General features: G+C 44.6%; 1 protein-coding gene across 1 annotated transcript in view; it reads left to right on the top strand.

Moving 5' to 3' along the window:
• Positions 1-444: 444 nt before the first annotated feature.
• The window catches only part of ZNF292 (zinc finger protein 292), an 89,492-nt gene continuing 66,074 nt past the window's right edge, over positions 445-23,862 (top strand). Inside the window, exon 1 of the mRNA XM_074990912.1 lies at positions 445-728. Coding sequence (XP_074847013.1) covers positions 567-728 — 162 coding nt within the window. The 5' untranslated portion in view covers positions 445-566. The remainder of the gene's footprint in view (positions 729-23,862) is intronic.

Genomic DNA, 23,862 nt, shown 5'->3' with positions numbered 1-23,862 from the left:
CCAACCCGGCTCTCTCTGCCCCACTCACTCGCAGGGTTACAACCTCGGACCCTCCCTCCCATGCTGCAGCTCCGCGGATCCCAGCTCAGGGCTCCCCACGGACCCTATTTAAAGGGACCCAGGCAGCAGACGCTCCGGCGGACCCCCCCCAAACACACCGAACCCCAGTGCAATTGGCCCCCGCCCCAGGCCAGGCAGCTCTGGCAAGGGAGGGAGGCTCCTCTCCCGTCGGCTCACCAGCACGTCACGTGTCCCGGGACACCGCACAGGCGGCCAGACAGGCCTGAGCTTCGTCGTCTCCCTTTGCCGCCAAAAGCCGGGGAAGAAGGATCACGTGGTGACGCAGGCCCGGCGCCCAGGGCGCGCGTCGTCGCGTCACGTGACACGCCACACCCGCCCTTCTTCCCAACCAACGCTGTCGGCCGTGGGCTAGGGAGTGCGCGTTCCTGTCGCTCCTCCGCACGTGACCCCTCCCCGGAACGTGGCATTGTGTAATCACGTGACCTGAGCAGCGAAGGACGGGCGGGAGGGGGGTGGCTGCGTACGCGACGGAGCGGGGTGCGAAGATGGCGGATGAGGAGGCCGAGCAGGAGAGCGGTAGCCTCGGCGGCGGCCTCCTGGAGCTGCAGCGTCTGCCGGAGCGGCTGCTGGAGTTGGAGAGCGGGCTCCGGGAGAGCGCGGAGCCGGCCGTGCAGGCGGCCACCGAATACTGCCAGCAGCTGTGCCAGGTCAGGCCGCCTCCCGCCCCCTCCCCCCCCCCGACGTGTGTGTGTGTGTGTGTGTGTGAGGGAGAGAGCGGGGCGGGAGCAGCGCCGCCCCCGCCGCGCGCGGGAGGAGGCAGCGGCACGGCGGTGGCGGCGGTTAGCGCCGCTGGGACTTGGCCGCGGCTGCCGTGGGCCGGGCCCTGGTGCAGCGAGGAGGCTGCGCCTCCTGGAGGACTCGGATTAGGCGGCCCGCGCCGGGTGCTGCTCCCGGCCCGTAATCTCTCCCCCTCCCTCGCCCGCCGGCCTCTCGCGGTCTCTGGGTCCCTTTGTTGTGCTCTGCAGGCTGGTGTCGCCTCGGCTGGCCTTTGTTCCTGGCGGCGGCGCGAGCGGCCCTGCCGGGAGCAGCAGCGGGGCGCTGCGGGCCTCCAGCCCTCCGGCAGGGCTCGCGAGCCCGGGGGAGGAGCTGAGACTCCCGTTCCGGAGCCCTGTTTATACTCCGAGAGCTCCGGAGTGCGGGACTGGCGTGCGGAGAGTCCGGCACCGCCCCGGGCCTCTGTTGTTGTGCACCTCCGCGCGGCCTGCCCCACGGTGGGGAGAGGGGTGCGATCGGCCCCCAGAGAGGCTGTTCTGCTTCCCTTCTCCTCATGCCCAGGGAATCACTGCAGTGACTGAGGGGGGACTGTCGGAGCGTCGTTGTCAGTTATCACCGTCGCATCACAATCGGCTCAGGAAAAGCGCTCCTTGTGGCATTGGCTAGTCCTAAAGTAGAAATCTTGCAGGTTGCTCCGATTACCCGGTGGTGCTCCTAAATCGGTTTTAAAGAGCTGTTACAACAAAATAGTCCCTTATCTCCTGTAAGACAACGTGTAAGTCATTGAAAATGTCCCTTACCTTATGTTTATCCGTTCTCACACGAACAGTGAATTTTTTTTCTGGTAAACAACAGTGTTCAGAAAGTGTTAGAGATCAGAAACCTGCAAACAAATGCTTGTTTCCAGAATTCTTGTAGAATAAAGAACTTCCAGTAAGAAGTTCTTTTGCAGCCCCAGCCAGGTGTGTAAATTCCTGAGTTAGATCTCCGCTTCCTTGTTCAAATTCCACACATTTCCTTTGCTTTCCCCCCCTAATCTTTTGAGTGTCTTAATATGAGGACTCACTAGAAAACATAGAGAGGTATATTCTAAAGTTCACTACTGCTGCTGCTATTAAAGAAGGGTTTGTCAGTTGTGTTGGCCCCATAGAGAACATGGTTTAATAATGGCGGGGTGAGAAGCACTCTGATTCAAAGTTATTTTAAACTAAATTTGAAAATACTGAAGTGTTTGCAAGTGTCTAACACACATGTTTTTAAGAATCTGTACTGTAATTTTTTAACAGCTAATTAATAAATTTCCCATCTCTGTCTGAACTGTTGATCTCTAAACATGTTCTCGGGAGCCTGCTGACCTGAAAATGTGTAGGGCCTTCTCACGTGGAGTTACTTCATATTAATGATTCTGATTCAAATAAATGTGGCTGTTTGCATGGAGGACAGTGGTTAATGGCATTGTAGAAAACTTACATCACTGGACGTTTACCAGGGAATCCATTAGCGTTACTTCAAAGGCAACCTCTTCTTGGTTTTTTAAAGGCACTTATTTGTATATGCAAAACAATTAGAGAATTTGCATAATCAGAACTTGTGACCTTAATTCTGTGCAGATTCAGAAAAATAGTCAAAATATTTCTTCAGGACTATCATGGTACAATTTCTCTTACTTTTTTTCATGCTTGTTATTGTCAATGTTTAAAAACTGCCTGTAGTATATCAACTTTTCTGATTTGTTAGCGACAGTTGATTTTTGAACCAGCAGGTAGGATTGAACAGATTTGTAGATAATATCAGAATTTTATTAATGTGGCTGATATGATGTGAGTAATACTAATTTTGATGGAGAACTATAGCAAGGTTAAGACATATTAGATTAAGAAACTTACTTCTGCACTGTTTAGAGTAAAGCATAGCACAAAGTACATTGGTTCATCAGTAGGTTCTGAGGTTCCAAGCCAGATAAGGGATTTAGCTGATCAGGTCATGTTCAGTTCCATGGAAGCTGTATAGCTAAATCCCTTAGCTGATTTGAAAATTCCATTCTGAAACAGTTCAGGTATCTACCATGAGTCTTAAAAATATGTGTGCATGTACCTTGAAAAAATAAGGTAGTTTCATTCCAGAGTTGCTGTAAGAATGAAATGCAGTGTACCTTCAATTTTGTTGTGAAAATGTCGTACCATTCTCATTGTATGTGTAGGGTAAACACTTGTGTATTCGCTATCAGTTGTCATAAAGACTTTACGTGTTTCCCTCATTCTTAGAAAATCATATGTGGGATATTAGGCTGCACTTTCTGCACAGTTCCCAGAAAAGTGCAGTCACTTCATATATCACTTTACAGCTGGCATAATGAGATTCACTTTTACTCTCATTGAATTCCATATCAACATATGTCCAAACTGCATGTAAAGCAGCTTCAATTGGAACTCATTGTCTAAAAGACATGCTCTATTTCTTTGGCTTCTGAATAATCATCTGTAACAAAGAATACTGTAACATTTAGTTATAGACTTGAGAGGTGGATTAGGTAATTGCTTTCAAAGAACTAAATCTCATAGCAAGAGGCCTAGTCTGAACAAGCTAGATGTGGAAGTTCATCTCCAGCCACAGTTTCACAGAAGTAGTAGGTGTACTGGGCACCTACCAAACTGCTGCCTCTGTGTATTCCTTGTGGATTCCATCCCTCACTCTGTGGCTAGTAGTTGCCTAAATTGGGAGCCTCTCAAGCACCTCTCAGAGCCTGGGGATTGGTGGTTAGGAAAGCTGTTTGTTTGTCCAGCTTCTCTTTTTAGGAACATTGGAATTGCCGTATCGCATCAGGCCACTAGTTCTTCTAGTCTAATATTGTATGCCTGGCAGTAGCCTGGGTTAGGTGATTTAGAGGAAGGTGTAAGAGAACTTGCAGTGGACAATTATGGAACAATCAGGCTACAGGGAATTTTTTTCTTGTCATTTGACAGTTAGAAGCTGCCTAATGCCCTGAAGCATGAGGACTTATATTCCTTCATGAAATAAAACTAGATGTTTTCCTGCGTATAAACATGCTTATTTTATCCAACAGTTGAATCTGCTTCCAGCTACAGTTGCTAGTCATGTGCTTGGCGACCACCAGGGAAGGTACATTGAAGTGAGTCTTTGCCCATGAAAGCTTATGCTCCAAAATATCTGTCAGTCTATAAGGTACCTCAGGACTTGTTGTTTTTGAAGATACAGACTAACTCACTACCTCTGATACTTGACAGGATCTTGTTCTTCTCTTACTGCTGCCTGCAGTGTCTGAATTTAGTAGTGAAAGTGACTAGTCCCTTGTCAACTTTTACTGAGCAAACTACTCATGTTGTTTGGGAAACCTATTACTAGAGCCCTGTAAAGACAGAAAAAAAAAATGGATCTGCATCCACAAAAATGAGCTGGAGATCACTTCATTGACATCTGTATGCATGCAAATATCTGCATCTAAAGCAAATATCTTCAAATTTATAAGATACTAGCCACAATTTATATCTGCAAAAATGAGCAGTGGATATTCACATCCACAGATTTGGATACCTGCTGATATAAAACAGTTTTTCAGAGTTGCAGGGCTCTAGCTATGACCGGCAGCAGAGTTGCTAGAGTGATCTGCATGTGGATTCAGAAAGACGCATCTGTGTTGGCTCACTTTATTGAGGTTTATCTTCAATGATAAGAAACTTAATTTTTTAATGAAAACAGATTCTGCAGTTATTGATTTAGAATGGACAGTTCTCCAGAGAAGCTGTCCTCCTTGCTACTGATAAATATTTTAAAACTGATATGATGATTTTGTTAGTTTTTAGTTTTAAAAAAATCAACTCGCTCTCTGGTAGCAGTGTATAGCCATTATAGCCCTGACCGGAGTGTCAGACCCCTAATCTTGTTCCTTAATGTATTGCATATTAAGTAATTAATCTCCTCTCTGGCTTTGACTACTGTAACTTTTCATACATTGTCAGTTTAAAATAGGTATGCGATACACTGTCTTCTAGCTGTTTGCTTTGTATCACCCTTTTTTCCTCCATTTGCCACCACCTTCCTATAGCATCAAATATAAATGTCTCCTTCTTATTTTAATGTCTTTTGTTATGTTTTAGCTTCACACTACCTATGAGGCTTTTTATTGCCTTGACTCTGCTTATGCCCAGCCAATTTATCTCACCAATTAATTCACTTCTCCCACATCTTGTGTGGTATAAAGTTCCTTCAGATCTCTCAAATTTTTCTGCTGCAGTGCCTACAGAAGAAAACCAGCTCTTAACAGCCAGACAGATAGTGAGCTGAATTGTGTTTAGTCAGTCTCAGAAAACTTGCTGCATGCCCACACATTTTTATCCCATGCACTTGTTGTCCTATCATGGTGGCTTTTTTAATACTGTGAAAATGAATTTTTGGAATATATTAACCAAAATTCTATCACTAATAAAATGCTAAACACTAGTTTTCTCTTTAATGTAAACAAGAGCCATCATTTTTAGCTAGTTGATTAACCTGAGAAGCTCCCTAGCTTGATGCATAGTTGTAAAATCATTAAAATAGAATTAGAAGAGCCAGTGAGTGACCTATCCAAGTATAGTTAGTCAGAAAAAGACCTGTGAAGTGTAAAATGTATATCCAACGTATCCCTTTATGTATTTTGAGTTTTATCTTCTTACTTTAAAAATAACTTTAGGTATTTGTAGTCTTCAGTTGTGCTTAGAAGTCTCAGGTACTGGAAGCCCCTTGTGCTATGTACATACTAAAGAACATCCCTCTCCCAAGCTTTTACAGATCTAGGTTAGATGTTGCTTATAGTGGGAGCATGCATTATGTTAGAAAAACATGTTGCCTGGTCTGGGTTAATTACAGTCAGTTGGCATGACCTGAAATATGACTGGCCTTGTTTCCACTAACAGTAATGTTTAACATCATTCTTCTTTGAACATAGTCCCTGAATGGGACCATAGGGCAGTATTACAATTTTAGTAATAGAAACTTCAATAAAATAAACAAATATGACTAGGAGTGCATATACCCACAAGGAGATAGATTTGTTCAGTAAGAACATGCCGGTGATCATAACTAAAAAAAGATTGTCAGGAAGTTGCTATTCTGATTATGCTTCAGTATCTTTCCATTATGCCATCAAGAGTATTTCTGTCCTTGATAGCTGTTTGTTATTCAAACATATATATGTCAGCATTTACAAAAAGTATACATAATAGTTTAATCAAACATTTCTTGCATAGCTTACACATTTCTCTAAATATGCTATGCTCTACTAAGGTAAGACTTGCACTTGACCTCCATCTGACTTTTCTTATGCTGGGTAGAATTTCTGTATCTTACTGGTGTTGTTTTCCAGTTATTTGCAAACTTACCCACTGGGAACAGACTAAAATAACATTTCACATCTGGGCCAGAACAGTCCAAATAACCTTTTTGGCTGGTGTCCAACGCCTGATAGACAGAATTCTCTTCCCTTCCTCCTGAGTATTATGCCTCTCCATCCTTGTAAAGTTCAGTTCTGTCGAACTTTTCTTTCATAGGGGGAGGTGGAAGGGGAGGACCAAGAACCCCAATTCTATGTGAAACATGCCCAAGCATTGCTTTTGTCAAACTAAGGTCACCTGTAGGAATCCATTCATTATCATTTCATGATTCCTTCTACCATGGTGCATACCGTAACATTAGCAAATTCCAGAAGTATTTCCAGAAGGAAACTGTTAACCATGGCATCAGTTGCCTCGCACCCCCCTGGTATATCTTCATGCCCCCCCCCAGGGAGGCACGACCCCAGTTTGGGAAACCATGAGTCAGATGCTGGAATCCTGTGACATTGAGACTAGATTCTTCAATCCATAGCATTCCAGAATTCACAAACAAGCAATCCTGTAGCACTTTGAAGACTAACAAATTTATCAGGCTATGCACTTTTGTGGGTAAAACCTACTTCTTCAAATGACTGGAATAGATCCTTAGAATCCAGGGTTTAAATGGGAGGGGGGACGGCTGAAGGAAGGAGGGGAAAAAGAGAGGGGATTCCAATTCCTGATGTCAGATTTATGTCCATTGATGTGTCGTCAAACCTGTTTCTATCTCCGTCCACATCTATACAAATGACACTATCACAGGACTGTACCACATCACCCATGCCATGTCAGCCGTACGCCTGTACATCCACTGATGCAATATATGCCATTGGGTGCCAGCAGTGCCACTCTATGTGCCACAGACACTCTGTGCCCTAGGATGAATGGACATAAATTCTGCTTCCGCAATTAGTTTATGTGTACTATTGTTATAGGGGAACACTGGCCTCCCTGGACATCCAGTAATGGATTTAAAAGTATTCATTCTATGAAAAGTTCCATACAAAATTACAGAGGGAGACATCTGAATTGGAATTCATTTGCAAATTTAACACATTTAAATTAGACATTAACAGAGATCTCAACTATATTATGCTTTGCAAGGGCAGTTTCCCCACCTTTGTTCTCAGGAATAGGACTCACTCCACTTAATTTTCTTCCTCCGCTGGACCTACTAGTGACAGGTAACCTTCTCCCTTTCTTCCCTCCTTCCTTTGTGCCCACCCACCCCCTACTATATAAACACTGGCTTCTAATTGTCCATTTTAATCATCTGAAGCAGTGGGTCGTACCCACAAAAGCTCATGACCAAATAAATGTTAGTCTTTAAGGTGCTACAGGGCTGCTTGTTCTCTTTGAAGTTAGACTAATATGGCGACCCCCTCTGAGACTATTTACAAATCAAGTATCTGAATTTTGACAACTTCTTTCAGGAATCAGGAAAGAGTCCACTTCTGATTCCGTAACAATATGAATCAAAGAGGTAGCTTGAGTTAGTCTGTATCTTCAAAATCAACAAGAAGTCCTGTAGCACCTTTATAGACTGACATATTTTGGTGCATAAGCTTTTATAGGCAAAGACTCGCTTCATCAGATGCATGAGTGGAGGGTTTTCAGAGGAGGATTTAAAGAGGGAGCCTCAGTAGAGGCAATATGATGTACCTTCCGAAATGGTGCTGCAAGCATGAGCTAATGTCTCAAACATTCTCAAATGATGCTGCAACTTCTTTGACAACTTCTCTGTAAGCTCCTTGTATGGTTTGAGCAATTGCTCATGTAAATCAAGCTTTCTGGAAAGAAGGGTGCCCTACCATCACATTTTCATGTCATCAGCTTCACATAGGCTATGCCCATACCAGCTCTCTTGTCGATAAAACTTTTGTTAGTCAGAGGTGTAGGGGAGAATTAACAGGCAACCTCCAGCCTGATTACTACTGCTCAGTGGGGTAGTTTAATTATCTCAGTGAGAGAGCTCTATTGTGGCATCACAGAGCAGCTACTTGGGAGACACTACAGTGGCGTAACTGCCAGTCCCCTAGTGTAGGCATGGGCTAAAGCAGTGGTCAAAACCAATCAGCAAACTGAAATCCCAGTCAGCAGCTAGAACCTGACGTTAGTATAGGTCATATGGAACCACCCTTTGAACCAATTTCTGTCATTTCCCTGTTCCATTCTTGGCCTTCGCATTTTAAGAGTAATTGAAGTTAATGTGCTGTCTATCTCGTGGCTTTTTTTCCCCTTCACAAAGTGGTGAGATTCTAGCAGAACTCCTCTTGATACTGTTTTCCCTTATCGCGTTAATAAAGACCTTTCCTTAACACTTTTAGTTTCGAAACAGTCTGACTTTAAATCCTCACACATGCAGGTAATGTATTTTGAATACTTATCAGCTATTAGTAAGTTGACCCGGTGTTGCTTGTATATATAAGTGAAGTAAGATTTTTGGGTTTTTTTTGCAGGGGTGCGGGGTGGCATGGGTGCTTCTGTTTTGGAAAATAAAATGAAAATGTATATGGTTTATGCAAATGATTGTACTTTTGGAAAATGAAGGAAAAATGTTGGTATTAAAAGTCTGAGTGATTCAATGATCACAAAGCTTTAGTGGACAATATTTGCATTCTTTCTGTCTTTTGCTAGAATAAATAGAGAGGGGTAGGTGCGTGTTGGGGTGTGTGAGGGCTGACAGTAGTAGGTGGGTGGTGTAGGAGTGACAGCAGGGGCCTGGGAGAGGTGAGTGGGGGGATAGGGCAGGCAGTAGAAGGTGCTGCAGTGAGGGCATAGGGTGGAGGGCAGGGGCTGAGGGTAGGGGTAGAGAAGCAAGGGCAAGGGTTTGACTCGCCTATCCCCTCATGCCCAGGACAGGGAGTAGGGCTCAGGAGCGAGGGAACGATGGTGGGGATGCAGAGCACAGCATTTGGTGTGAATGAGTGGGGTCTGGGTGTAGCGGATGGGTGGTGTAGATGTCACAGCAGGGTTTTTGGTGTGCGGGTGGCTTACAGCAAGGGTGAAATGTGGTAGATTGAGGGCAGGGGCCTGAAGGCTGAGGCTTTTTTTGGAGGGGAGAGACTTAGAAGTGGTGTTAGGGTTGGGGTGTGCGGGGGGCTGTGGCCAAAGTGGAAGAGAGCAGGGGCTGGGAGGGTGGGGGGTTTAGTGGAAGGGATGGGGTTGATATGGTGAGGGTGGAGCAGAGGGTTTGGTGTGTGAGGGTTTGGATAGAGCATAGAGGTGCAAACATCACTTTAGAGGTTTCATGGGGGTCAGGGCAGCAGTTGGGGGGTTAAGGGCAGAGGGTTTGGTGTGTGTGGGTTAGGGCAGGGATTGGGAGGTTGCAGAGCAGGGGGCTTATGGCAGAGGATTGGGAGGTCTGAGGGGTTTACCAGGGACAGCCATAGCAGTGAGGTGGAGCTGGTCTGAGGGGAAGGCAGGGCTGCGCTGCCTGGTTCGGGCAATTCCTTGAGCGGGTCTGGGTTGCAGTTCCTGGCCCCGCTGGCTCTGGGATGGACTGTGTGTGTGGTGGGCTGTCTTCTGCAGCTCCTGCCATGACTCCTTGCAGGGGGAGGCTCAGCCTGGGCTCCTTGCTGTGGAAGTGTCTTTTCCCCTGCCTCAGCATGAACTCGGGTGGAGTCCAGGGGAGCACAGTCAGAGTTGTGGGACCTTTCCCCAGTGGCGTCGGAAGGGGAGCAGCAGCAGCAGTTGTTTTCTCCAATCCTGGTGGTAGTCACTGCACACCTGGGGCTTTTCCCCTGTCCTGGCACAGCAGCAGGGGGGTGCAGGGGTTTTTTCCTCAGCCTCAGCCCCACCCCCACACTACCTCTTTTCTATGAGTGTAACAGCAGGGGTGCCGGGGAGCTTTTCCCCCTGGCACAGCTTTTCCCCCATCCCCAGCACAACAGCTGTGGGGATCCCAGAATCGGGGCCACACCTTTTTTCCCCTGGCCTCAGCCTAGTAGCAGCAGGGCAATAGAGCCTGAGGCAGGACTGCAGCTATTTTCTGCAGCACAACACTGGGGCGGGGAAGCTGTAGCCAGCACTTTTTTCCCCAGCCCCAGTACAGCAGCTGTGGCAGGGGTTGTCTCTCTTCTCTGGCCCCAGGGAGAGCAGCTGGGGGGACCTGGCCTGGTGTGTGCAGGGGTTTGTCCAGCTTCAGCATGAGCTTGGGGGGAGAGGGGGCATTTGGGGGGAGCAGCAAGGCTCCCCCTGCGTGGCACTGTGGTCAAACATCTCTCCTGGCAGCGAGGAGAGCCCAGACTCCATATGGCCATTGTTTTCCCTTTGTGGCTGCCCCTCATGGTCACCCTACAGTATTGCTGTTCTCTGCAGTTACTGTCCAGTGGTGGTCCAGAAGTATGTTGTCCCTTCTGTCAGTGTCCCTCTCTTTTTATGCTCTGGGAAATGCTGGGATATTTTCCTACTTTGCAGGCACAACCAAACCCTGACATTGGTTGAAGTTGGGGTGAGAGGAAGTTGCATACCAAATTTTGTGGTCGTAGCTCTTATGGTTTAAGTGTAGTTCTTGAACAAATGTAACACTGACAAACAGGTGAACTCTAAAATTGATAGTAATTACTTGGCAGAACACAAGCATGTAGAATAGATATTTGCAGCATATGCAGAAGAGTGAAAAAGCAACAAGACTCAAAATGCTATTCTGTCAAGATTGATCTGAGCTATTGTTATTGGAGCATACAGGAAGTCAGGTAAAAATTGCTATGCCAGGTTTACTGAAGATCAATTTCAGCTTCATGGGCAAAGAACCTAGAATACTGGTCAATCTGCAAAGAACTTTGTTTCAGTTTGTACCAAAAAAGGTTAGTAGTTATTTAGACATCTAACATAGTGAATGCTGATAAAAATGAGTTGTAGGATCAGAGGCTAAAATAGAGAGAGAACAAGTTAAAATTACCTGGGTATAGTTAGATGCCTTCCAGTAATCGGGGTCTGATGAAGTATATCCTAGAATGCTTAAGGAGCTGACTGGAGATAGCTGAGCAACTAGTGATTATCTTTGAAAAGCCACTGAAGAGGGTAGAGTTTTTCAGAAGACTGGAAAAGGACAAATATAGTATCAGCCTATAAAAAAGGAAGTAACCTGGGGAGTTATTGATAAGTCAGCTTAAATTTAGTACCTGGAAACATAATGGAGCAAACAATTAAGCAATCAATTTGGAAGTACCTAGAACATAATAAGGTGATAAGTGACAGTCGGCATGGATTTGTCAAAAATAAATCATGTTAAACTAACCTAGTAACTTTAATTGACAGAGTAACAAGCATTTTCAGTAGGGGAGAGGTAATATATATGGTATGTGTTGACTTTCATAAGGCTTCTCATCAACAAAATCGGTGCATGAAACCGAGATGGAGTTATCATAAGGTCAGTCTATAACTGGCTGGAAAAGCTTTCTTAGAGTATTTATCAGTTGTTTAATAAAGTTGGAAGGACATATCAAGTGGAGTCCCATGGGGATCAGTTCTGGGTCTGGTTCTTTTCAATATCTTTATGCCATTATCTAAATAATTGAAGGAGAATACAGTTACGAAGTTTACAGGGAATATCGAGTTGGCAGGGATTGCATGTGCATTGAAGGACACAATTAAAATTCAAAGTGATCTGGAAAAAATGCAGAAATGGCTTAAAGTAAACAGGATGAAATTCAATAGGGACAAGTGCAAAGTAGTCTATTTAAGAGCCAGTCAGTGCACATATACAAAATGGAAAATGACAGCCTAGAACAGAGTATTATAGAAAGGGATCTGAAGGTCAGAGTGGATCCTAAACTAAACATGAGTCAAGAGTACTTCTTGCAAAAACTAACTGTTCTGGGGTGTATTAAAAGGAGTGTTGTAAGCAGGGCAAGAAAAATAGTTCTTACACTCTACTCCACGCTAATTAGGCTTCAGTTAGAGCATTATGTCCATTTCTGGCCACTACGTTTCAGGAAAGATTTGGACAAATTTAAGGAAGTCTAGAGGAGCACAACAAAAATGATTACAGCAGGCGTGTCCAACCTGCGGCCTGCGGGCCGCATGCGGCCCTGGACAGCTAGTAATGCAGCCCCACAAGATCGTAAACTTTTAACATTATTATGTGATTTATATACATTAACTATATTATATATTTTGTACGCGACCCAAGACTATCTTCACTCAATGCGGCCCAGGCAAGCCAAAAGGTTGGACTCCCATGGATTAAAGGGTTAGGCCACATGACCTATAAGGAAAGATTGTAGATAATTGTTCGGTCTTGAAAACTGTATTCATAGCCCCTCTCAGATTTCTCAAGTCCCTAGAAGCCGATGCTGGGGCCAGCAGCCTGAGCCTCACCATGCAGGAGCTGGCTGCCCAAGTCCTCCAAGCCTCGCAAGCTGCCTGCTTGAGCTCCTCCACTTTCCCAAACCCAGGCACCACCAGCACCCTGCTCTTATTCCATCCCCTCCCCCAAGCCAGGCACCTCCAGCCTCCCATGTAACCTCATCTTACTCTTCCTCCCCCCACCCCCAGTCCACACTCATGCACTTTTGCAGGAGGCAGCTAGCTCCACATGGGTCTTCGCCAGTTGTCCGCTTTTTATAGCAGCTGCGCCAGGTTGCCCACATAAAATGGCACGGGCTGAGAGCCGGAAGCAAAGGCTGGCTCTTTCTTGGGGTGGGGAAATGATGGGGAGGGGGCCAAGTCACCTTCCCCCCCCCCCCAGAATTTCTTCACACCTCCCCCGGGGGCACACCCCCAGTTTGGGAAACCATGAGTTAGAACCTTCAGAGATGGTCTAAATAATGCCTTATCCTGCCACGAGTGTAAGAGACTGGACTAAATGGCCTCTTGCAGTCCCTTCCAGTCCTATAGTTGTGATTCCTCACTTTTTTTAAGGCGTTTTAAACTTGGTGCCTTATTTATGGATGTAGCATCTCATCATTGGGTTCTGCAGTTTCTTCATTTCTTCTCATTCTCTTCTCTCTCACTCTCCCCCCCACCACCACCACTCTCCCATCTTTGTCCTAGAAGTTATATTTCTGGCTCGATGGCTTCCCTGTGCATGAGAGTGGCAAGTATATTATGGCAAGGAATTGTCAGTTGATAGAACTATTTTTTTATTAACATTAATGGCTGGTCCTTCTTGATGATTGAAGTTAGTCATTCTGAGCTTGGCACAGTTTTTTGATATTAAATCATTCCATGAGGGCAACAGCTTGTGCCAGAGTTACTTCCATGACTTCTACTAGGTGTGACTGCGTAAAGATGTCTGATTGTTGGTCTAATGGGCTTACTGTTACAAAAACTTTTAATTTACTGGGACAGAATTATTGTGTGACACTTTGAGCTACAACAGTGGTGTGTGATCTGAGGGCCATATACAGCCCATCAGGGTTTTGTGTGCAGCATGCAAGGTGTGTTTACAGTTACTAATACACGTGGTTGCCAGATTTCACTGCTTTCAATCCATGTCACTTTTTTCTACAGATATTCCTGAAGTGGCATACCCATAAAGCAAGGGTAGGTGAAGTGAGGTGTGTGCTGATTGCACAATATTTATTGACTGTAAAGCCCCATGGTCCCTGTATATCCAGTCAAAGCACTGCAACAGTTCATTTGGCGCACACTGCAGATTCTAAGTATGAAAGCAAAACTGCCCTCTCCCAGAAGATTGTCTTGGTTATGACAGTCCTGGGACCCATTGAGGGGAGCAGTTGGAGGTGGGACAGCCCCCCGGAGCCTCCCCCTCTTCAGCCTGCAGACTATGGGGGAGTGGGAGCCCACTGGAGTCTCAGGCAGCTCCAAGAGCCTCTCCCCCACCTCACATCCTGCAGACTGTATGGGGACTACTGGGGGCAGCCCCCAGAATCCTATTCCCCCTCAGGCAGCCTGTAGGCCACATGGGGTGTTGGAGGTGGGGGGCAGCCCCTGGAGCCTATTCAGCCCCTGGAGCACCCCACAGAACAGGATGTGGGATGGAGGGAGCCGCTAGAGGTAGCTTTGAAAGCATGGTCCCCACAGATCAGAGGCAGGATGCAAAGCACTGCCTCACTCCCAACATCTGCAGAACAGAACACTATCCCCAGCAAAGCAGACCAAGGGGCATAGCTGGAGGCCAGGGCCATCCTGCAGAGCCCCAGCCCCCACTTGACTTGCGTGCAGCTCCAAATCCCTCCCTCCCAGGAGGAGCAGCTGGAAGGGGAGAGCCATCCTGGCTCTTTGGGAGGAGCTACCACAGTAGCAGCATCACCCTCACCACCATTGGTGGCCCTGGTAACTTCACCCCTCACCTCCCAGCCCTCTGTCCTGGGACCCCTGCTCTGTCTTCTGCACCTCCCACCTACCCTATCTTCTGCATAACCATCATACGCATCCTGCCCTCTTGCACGCCCAACTCTCTGCCGTAGGTCACCTATCCCCTGCCCTCCTCACCCTGAACCCTTCTTACTCCAGCCTTCATTTTTCTTCATTTTGGGAAGATACTGTCATGGGGAGGGGGAGTGCATTTTTCATTTATTTTCAAAACTTTTATCCAGTTAGAGAGCCCAGCAACCCCAGGTATATCTGCTAATGCAGGGGCCAGCAACCTGCGGCTCTTTAAGGAGTCATTTGTGGCTCTGGACACTGCTGCCACCAACTCCTCTGGGTCGCTGACTTGCCGCCGCTGAAACAATAGTAAGGTGGTGGGAGGGATCTGGCCATTAAACCAGCTGAATTTAGTTCTGTTGTTTCATGGGCAACAGGGCAGGGAGCGGAAGAGGAGTCAGCAGCTGCAGTGACTCCAATCGGGCCCAGGGAGATAGCAGTCTGGCAATGGAGCAGGGAGGTATAAGGGGCAGCTCTGCATCTTCCCTCCCCTGCTCACCTGTGTCTTCCCTGTTGCCTGGCTCCAGCCATCTCCCTCCTCCCGGTGCAGGTCAGTAGATCCGGGTGCTTAGAGGGGAGGGGAAGGCAAAACAGGCACAGGCAGATGGAGGGGGAAATGACCCCTCTGCTTGCCTGCATCTGACATGGGCAACAAGTGCCTCCCAGGCAAGACACAGCTGCAAGTGTTCTCTTTGCTCCCCTGGCAGCACATGGGTGGGGAAGCGGAAGGGCATGCTGCTGCCACGTGACAGCCAGGCAGGGAGCTGGCGCCCGATCTTGTGCAGAGCAGCTGTGGCATCTGTGCGCCACTGCTCCTGGAAGCAGGAGAACTCAGGCTGCCTCAAACCAGCAGCCATGTCAGTTCCTGAGATGCCAAGCAGGGCTGGCCTACCTCTGCGGGGAGACAGGGTGTGACATTGAGTGTCAGTTGCCACCCAGTTCTTCCTCCTTAGTGTGGGGGATTAGGGTATTGCTCCTTCCTGCTTAAGACCCTGTCCCCAGTGTTTTCCTTGCCCTCAATCTAGGGGAGAAAGTAACAAACTTTCTAACTGGTACAAATCATTGTGTACGCACTGCTCTTAAGATAGGGGTTACAAAAAGTATGGCTTGACTGTCTCATGTTCATGTGCTTTGCAGCTTTTGAGGTATTGATTTTGTAACCAAATTTAAAAAATGGCTCTTCTCACTATGTTGGTTGCAGACCCCTGTGGCAGTGTTCAAAAAATCCCAAGTGGCTCCATATACATGCTTATTGATTTAAAAACTCGCAAATGAATTATCAAATTCTCGCTGTCAACACTGTAACCTCAGATTGGTCCTTTTTGTCTTGTACATACATCAACAATCATAATAAAAGTTTGCAAGCTCAATTACACCTTTTTTGTGATGCTTTCCATGCAACCGTTAAGTTTAATTACTGATGGCACGTTTCATACAAAGTAGGAGGCATGTCTGTGTCACATTTGCTTTTTAAAGGGGGAAACTGAGACAGTGTCTTGCCTAAGCTATATGGTGAGTGAATCAATTTCAGCACACTCTTGGATCCTAGGTGATCAAGGTTATGTTATCTTTGTTTTATATTACTAAATGGACCATGTTTATTACAAACAATTGGATGAATTACTTTCTGAGAGAAAAGTTTATAAACTAGATTGAGAAAACTGACAAGCTTGGGAGGGATTGTTTAAGTTTAGATATTCGGGAAGCAGATTAGGTCTGAGTTCACAGTTAGACAAAGAACACTTAGAGTCTAATACAAAGATATCCCTTTATCTAGAGTAGTGATGGGAAAGGTTAACTTGTAAGCATTGCCCTTTATAGTTCTTTCTTGCCTGTTCCAGTGTGGGTAACTGGTGGAGTCTAGAGCAGCTCCTTGCCACCAAAGGTAGGTGGTTGCTCAAGCACCACAGGGCCCACCATGGACAGGGGCTGATCTGGGTGGCTGGAGCAGCCTCTACTCATGGCGTGTGACTCCATTCAAGAACCTCTGAGATTAATGGTACAAAAAACAAGTGCTGTGACAAGCAAGTTTAGAAAAGGTGATTTAAAAAAAAAACCCATCCTGTTTTCTGACCAGCCTCAATTTAAGAAATTCTCTTAAACCAGCTTGCCTTCTATATCATATGTTTCTAGTAAGTGCCAAAAACTCTCAACCCATCATGTTTGGTTGAAAGACTAGCCACCCAGTTCCATTTCCCATAAATGGGAAGATTTAATATCTTCTTCTTTGCTTCTGTGTATGGACCAAGAGACTTGATCCTCTTTCTCCCATTCTTTTTCTTTTAGCATGATTCCCCCTAATCCACATACTTTGCTTTGGGAATGACACAGCCTTGATGCCAAAGTTTTCTTCTTCCACTTCTGTTTCCATGTAATTAGAAATATTTTTCCAACGCCTCTTAGTTCCTTGCTCTTCCTGAGACTCCATGTCACTGGGGAAGTTTTTTAGTATATGTTTCCCTTCAAATTAAGTGGTAGTTGTAAAGGAGACAGGCATATCTATGCTTACTTTAATATAGTTGTAATGAAAATATGGCATCATGGGCCTCAGTGTGTCCAGCAATCCGTCATGTCCAAGATCCCCACTGGGCTTACGTTTCCATGTCAGCTCATGCTGATGAATCTTTTTGTCTATTTTTACCTGTGCTAGCTATGTTAAAGCTAACACAGTGAACCTGCTTGCTCTGCGGTTACTGTTGGTCTTCTTGTGCCTCAGTTCCCTTTTTAAAAAATTACCATAACGAATAGTATTTCTACCAAACTGATACCATGAAGATAAACCTGTTCATGACTGTGGGGTGTGCTCATACAGCAAAAGAGATTGTAAAACTGTAAGAAACAGGAGCATGAATGGGACTCTTCCAATTGCTTGAAATTGAGCTGTGTTTAAGAATTTAGGGTATCCAATATTTAGTGTTTCCAGTGTGATGTTTTGTATGGAATGTAAAAAGTTCACTTGTGAATTAGCTGTTTAACCTTCATGAGCATTAATCTTTCCCTTGAGTCAGGTGGTTGTTTGCACAGCATCTTCAAAAACCTCTTTATATTGCAGTTTGTTACCTCAGTCATGAGATCAAATGTACCTGCTGCTGCAGTTCTAGGTGTATTCTGCATATAACTTGTTTTGTGACCGATTAAGTCGTTGCCAGGCACCAAGTGAGATTGCTGTATCCTTAAAATTGTAATTATTTTAAAAAAAGTTTGAAGCTAGACCAGTAGTCTGCTGATATATCTTCGGAAACTATTGAAATGAAAATTTAGCTAGTGAATATTCGCAGTGACTAAAGCAGGTTGACAGATTTAAGAAGATTACTATTAAACAGCTATATGACTGCTGTTCTTTTAGTTTCTGGAAGGAGCTGGGAGAGGAGTTAATGATCGTTCTCATTGACTTTGCTTCCTTGTCTTTTACCTGTAGTTTCTTCCTCAAATCTTAAGCATTCTATGACTTTAATGACAAACACCATACAAAATAAAATTGTCCTAATGAGTAACTTTCATAACCTAAGCAGTGATGGATAAATAGGCCTTGCATTGTGCCTGCACTGCCGATATTGAGAGCATGTGTATACATTAAAAAGGTAAGCTGACTTAAATAGGTAATTACTGCAGTGGTGCCTGTCCACACTACCCTTCTTGGTTCAGTGGTGTGTGTGTTCACTAACAGCATTTCTACTGACCAAAAAGTGGCAGCGGGGGGAGATGAGGTCCCAGTCACTTGGATCCAGCTGGGCTGCCTCACAGGATCGCAGGGTCCTATCAGGCTGCCCTTTCTCTTCTTCATTCCCTGCAAGATGGGAAGCAGGGGTGCCCAGTAGCAGGATCCAGCCATTCAGCCCTCCAGAGGAGCGGAGGCCATCTGGGCTCTAGCTGCGTGGCTTTGACAGCATAGCCAGCCATTGTAAGTAGCACAGTAGCTGCACAAGTATTCTGTGGCACTGACAACATTGACATAAGCTTTTAACTCTCTCATTGATGTAGTTAGGTTGATGTGAGCTGCCTTTTCTTGACCTAACCATGCGATGTGGAATAGCTCTGAGAAAACAAGTTGAATTCGTTCTAAAAATCTTCAAGACTTTCTTTACTGGAGTTAAAGTGTATTTTTAGTCTAGTGTTTATAAATAAACTGTACTCTTTCTTGATGTAAAAAAGACCTAATAACATCATATATTTGAAATTGCATTAGCAGGTATGTTTGACTTTGTGGTTTTTTTTTGTTTTTTTTTTACTACTGTTTGAGTTAAAGTGGAGTGTCAGCTTTTTGTTGTAGTTTGTGGGTGTTATCAGTTTGCAGTTTTTATTAATTCTGGGGGGAAGTGTTTCTCTGTGATTGTTCCCTGTTTGCCATAGTACATATTTCAAAAGTGGTGGACATTCCAACAGCTAAAGGTTCAGTGTAAAGGTTAATTTTCTCTAGAGATCCATTCTTCCTTCTTCATGACATCAGGCTTCTTGTGCTGCTGCCACAAAATACTCTCTTTTAGACAAGAGTATAAGTGTAGAGCCTGGCTGCTTCTTGCCCAGTCCTACACATTTTTGCCCCAAAATTGTAACTCATTTTAGTTAAAGCAGGTTTGCAGGAGCAGCAAACTCATGAGTTGTGTTTCCCTCTGTTTAATGGAAAGAGTTGCAGCTGGGGCAGGGTGGAGGGGGAAATAGAAATTTAAAATCTTTCCTTTTTTCCCACCTGCTTTTCATATATCCGAGGCATCAAATTATTGCTGCTGCATATAATGTGGTTGCAGCAGAAATAACAGAACAGACCTGCTCCTTTTCACATTTGGGCTTGGGTACAGTGCTGTAGGACTTGAGGCCAAGAAGCAAAGTAAAATCGAAGGGGGATTCAGTTGGAGAGTGAAGCATTCTGTTCAAATACAATTTGAATCTCTCTAGTCAGTCACCCTTGGGACCTCACCAATGCAGGACCAGAGAATTTGACGAACCAGAGGAGGTCAGCATTGTCTGATTGCCAACACCTTCACTGCTTTTCGGGCTCGTAGAAGACATTTAGAGGTAAATTAGAGCAAAATAACAGCATAGAACACTGGAGGCACTGAGAGCCAAGGCTGGTGGCTGTAAACAGTCTTTATGGGACCATGGGAAACTTGCCTCCACACACAAGTGCACATCTGGCTAGCTAAAATCATGCTGGACCAGAGAGGTTAAACCTGTAAAAATTGATTTGTATCTACCTTCCCTATCCCCTCAAGGAAAAAAAAAAGGCAGAAATATACTACTTACAATACCCCATTTAATAAAAGCTGACATCAAAATTTTATAGTCCTATAATTGTTTTGTACAGTTCTGAAGTTAGGTCTGTTGCTCTGATTCTCCCAAAACTGCTACCTTCTCCTGTAGGGTTAGTCTATGCCGATGTTCAACATCCACTGCCTTTAGAGGTGCAGTATTTTAAAAGTTGTTCAGGATAAAAGTTGAACCTACAATGTGGATCCAGCCAAATCGACATGTCAGAGTGTCTTTTATTTGTGTATGTGCAGCATGACTTAGGTTCTGTTGCATGCCCAGACTGTTTGCGGGTAGCCTTAATTTTTTTATGTGCATGTGTGAAATGACTACTTATATGCACCAATGTTGAGGTGATGTATCAATCACATAAAGTCATTCCACACAAAGCATATGTTGGGGTTGGGATCAAGAGGCTGCATGTGGGAGGGAACTCAAAGCTGGGATAGAGGGTTGAGGTCAGGGCTCTGCTGGTGTATGGGCTCTGGGATAGGGCCAGGAATGAGATTCAGTGTGCAGGCTGCCCTGGGTAGAGGAGACTGTCTCTGCCATCTTTCAGTGCAACAGCTTGGTGTCAGATGAGAGGTGCCAGCCTATCACTCCCGCAGCTCCAACGGGCACAGCTCGGAGAAGGGTATTTGGGGTAGGCTGGGTGGGGGCCAGTGAAGGGTGCCTGTTTCCTGGGACAAGCAGCTCTAAGGCAGCCCTATGTTGGCCACTTTGGCTGAGGGAGGGCCCCTCCCCATTGACCCCAGCATGGACTTGGTGCGGGGGCCTCTCCCCGCATGCCACAGCACCAGCCTGCTGCAGCCAGGGAAGAGGCATGCTTCCCAAATGGCCCTGATACAGAACTGCTGTGGCAGCTTTTTTGAGGCAGCTCCATGCGGGGGCTGGCGGACAAAGACAGCCCTGCATCTCCTGCATGGGGCTTGTATGCTGTGCATCTGCCTAACAAAGATCTTAGAGCTTTACATACAAGTGAATGGTTCACGATAACATGCCCAATAGCTGTTGAAACCATGCATTGTCACCCATGTACTGTGAGCTAGAGACCTTTCCTTGGCATTTTCTGAGAATGTGCATTGTGTACGTTCGTTATCTGCTGCCTTCTGTAAGAGCCTCTTCTAAAATTTTTATACTGAGAGTTTTAACAGCTGATATTTCAGAATGTTCTAAAATCCAAATATATTCAGTTTTTAGCCTTGAGTATGTTGAATACAATAAGTTAATAAAGGAAAGATTAAAGACAATATTTGGCTATTGTAATAATGTTCCTCTTAAATGGTACTGTGTGAGAACAAAGAAAACCAATTTGTTGTGACACTCAGATCTGAAACATGTCTGAAGCAATTGCTAAATCTGGATACATAGCCATAGAAAGTCCAGTTCTAAGGACTAGCATAAGATTCATGTTGGCAAATATGGTTCTGTGATATCACTTAAACAACTTAAATTTAGTGAAGCATAGAAATCAAATTACAATGTCCTGCAGTAATTTTTCCAGTCTGCACAAACCAAGGGGGTCACACTCATTAATTACATCTTTTAAAGTGCTAGTTTTTGTGGAAAAAGGGTTTTCAAGTAAATGTCAGCTGCTAGAGCATTATTAGTTGTACGGCTGATGATACTTTTGAAGTAAATACCTCACCAGGGTATTTTGAAGATAGCTTACGCTTTCTCCAAAAATGTTGTGTTTTCCTGTATGGAAAAAGCTCATAATTAGAGCTAATTTTGTCCAAGTCAGCCACCTTTATGGATATCATTGACAGTGCACTTACGCTGATTAGTCACAATGCTCAGCCCTGGTGTTTGACTAATTTGACCCCTTTTTACAGTGACTGGAATATTTATGACTTTCATGTTTGTTTTGGGTCTGGCTCACATTATAGCATATGAGTACATGTGTTTCAAATATAAAAATAATTTTACAGTGCTCTCCATTGTATCCTCCAATGCATTGGTTTAAAAGATGGTGTGTGGTGAATCTCAAACTCCAGAGGGGGAGAACACTGGTGTCATGAGCCTTTTATGCAACAGGCAGCCCTAGTTTCCTAAGGAATCTGAGTGCATAGCACACCAAGATGTTCCCGAGGAAACAACTCTTACAACTGCAAACTGTCCATAAGTAGAGGTCTTAAAGCTTTTATAGTGAAGTATCTTTTGAAATACTTCTAAGCTGATACTTGGTATTATTCAGTAGATGGTCATGAGGATAGTCCATGCTTTACATTTCATCAGCATCAGTCTTAAACTTCCTTTAGCTTTGCGCCATGCAGCAGAACTGATAGTTATAGACAGCTCTGTTTATGGGGCTGTATGTGTTGGGAACCCCTTTACTAAGGGACTCCAATTTTCACCACAAGCTAGCTCCTCTTGTAGCACACCAGTTTTCAAGACTATTTCTTTATACAGGTGGATTTTAGAGCACTTGGATTATTAAAATCAGCTTCTCATTATGGGGTTTGTGAAAGAGGGACCTTTGACCAAATAAACCCAGTTTATACCACTAACGTTTCACCTGGCCCTGATGTGATGCACAAGCACCCACACAGTAGGGATATAATAGGATTTTCATTTAACAGGTAGAAAGGTCTACAAAACTATCTTGTGTTCAAGGATTTTAAATTTTTGTAGCTGGAATTTTTTCCCTCTCTATAGAAATTGAGAAGGGGAAATATTACTTGAAGTTTGCTGTGAGTTTTGAAAAGGTTCATTTGAATATTTCTGTAACCTCTTTGGCATAGAAAATTTGGAATTCTACAGGATTTTAACAAATAATTCATCAAACTATTTTTATTAGAGTGGAAAAACATGGAGAGATTTTAGTTGTCTGTTTGCATTAATGTATAACATTTAAAAACTCACCCTTCCAAAACAAGTCTGAGGCATGTAAGAGTGACATTATTTGAGTTAGTCCTTAGAAACCTGATAAAACCTTCAATAGTCTAGTCTTAAGTTCTTAAATTTTAGCAAAGGATACTCCATTTTATTTCCACTCCCTAGGTCCTGCACTTCTGGAAAATAATCAGTTATGGACCATTTCCACCTGTCACTTCCCCTACCCACAGAACTTACCTAGAAAAGTGCTTCTCAACCCTTACAGAACCTGTTTTCTTTTGTATCAGAGGGGTAGCCGTGTTAGTCTGGATCTGTAGCAGCAACAAAGGGTCCTGTGGCACCTTATAGACTAACAGAAAAGTTTAGAGCATGAGCTTTCGTGAGTTAACATCTGAAGAAGTGAGTTAACTCACGAAAGCTCATGCTCTAAACTTTTCTGTTAGTCTATAAGGTACCACAGGACCCTTCGTTGCTGTTTTCTTTTGCATTCCCAAGGGTTCACCTTGCTTAAAAACTAGTGGCTTATAAAATCAGACATAAAAGTACAAAAGTGTCAGAGCATATTCCTGAATAATTGGTTACTTATTTTTTGCCATATAAAATTGATTGACATGGATTGTGTTTGCATTTCAGTGTCATGCTTGACCCTGTTTTTCATTTCTGAGCTTTGGCTGAAGCCTGTGCCTCACCTCCCATGGCTGAAGCCTAAGCATTTAACTTAGGTTGCAGGAAGCCCTTCTGGCATGGGATCCAGGCAGTCGCCATGTGTACTATCCCGTAATGTCAGTCCTGCGCTTGTGACCACCTAAACCCTTCCCACAACCTCACTGGGAGATACAACTCCCACTTTAAGAAACACTGATCTATAGGAACAAAAAGCAGTCAAGTAGCACTTTAAAGACTAGCAAAATAGTTTATTAGGTGAGCTTTCGTGGCTCACCTAATAAACTATTTTGCTAGTCTTTAAAGTGCTGCTTGACTGCTTTTTGTTTTGATAGTGTGTAGACTAGCACGGCTTCCTCTCTCATCTATAGGAGTTAAGTATCCTTGGAGGACTTCTGTGTACTCCGAGGGTACACCTGCCCCAGTTTGAGAACCACTACAGGGGGTCCCTGTAAGTCGCCTCGTTATAAGTAGTTTCACATATAAGTTGCCCATTGATTAAGGAAACTAAAAATTCATTATACATCACACAGATATGCACTTAAGTTGTTTTTTAAGGGACCACACTCCTTCGCATTGCCCTCCTCACTGTATGTAGGTTTTGAAGTGAATGTAT

The sequence above is a fragment of the Carettochelys insculpta genome, chromosome 3 (genome assembly GCF_033958435.1).
Source record: "Carettochelys insculpta isolate YL-2023 chromosome 3, ASM3395843v1, whole genome shotgun sequence".
Lineage (NCBI taxonomy): Eukaryota > Metazoa > Chordata > Testudines > Carettochelyidae > Carettochelys > Carettochelys insculpta.
Note: the sequence above shows the minus strand (reverse complement) of the source record. Positions and strands in the feature narration are given on the sequence as shown.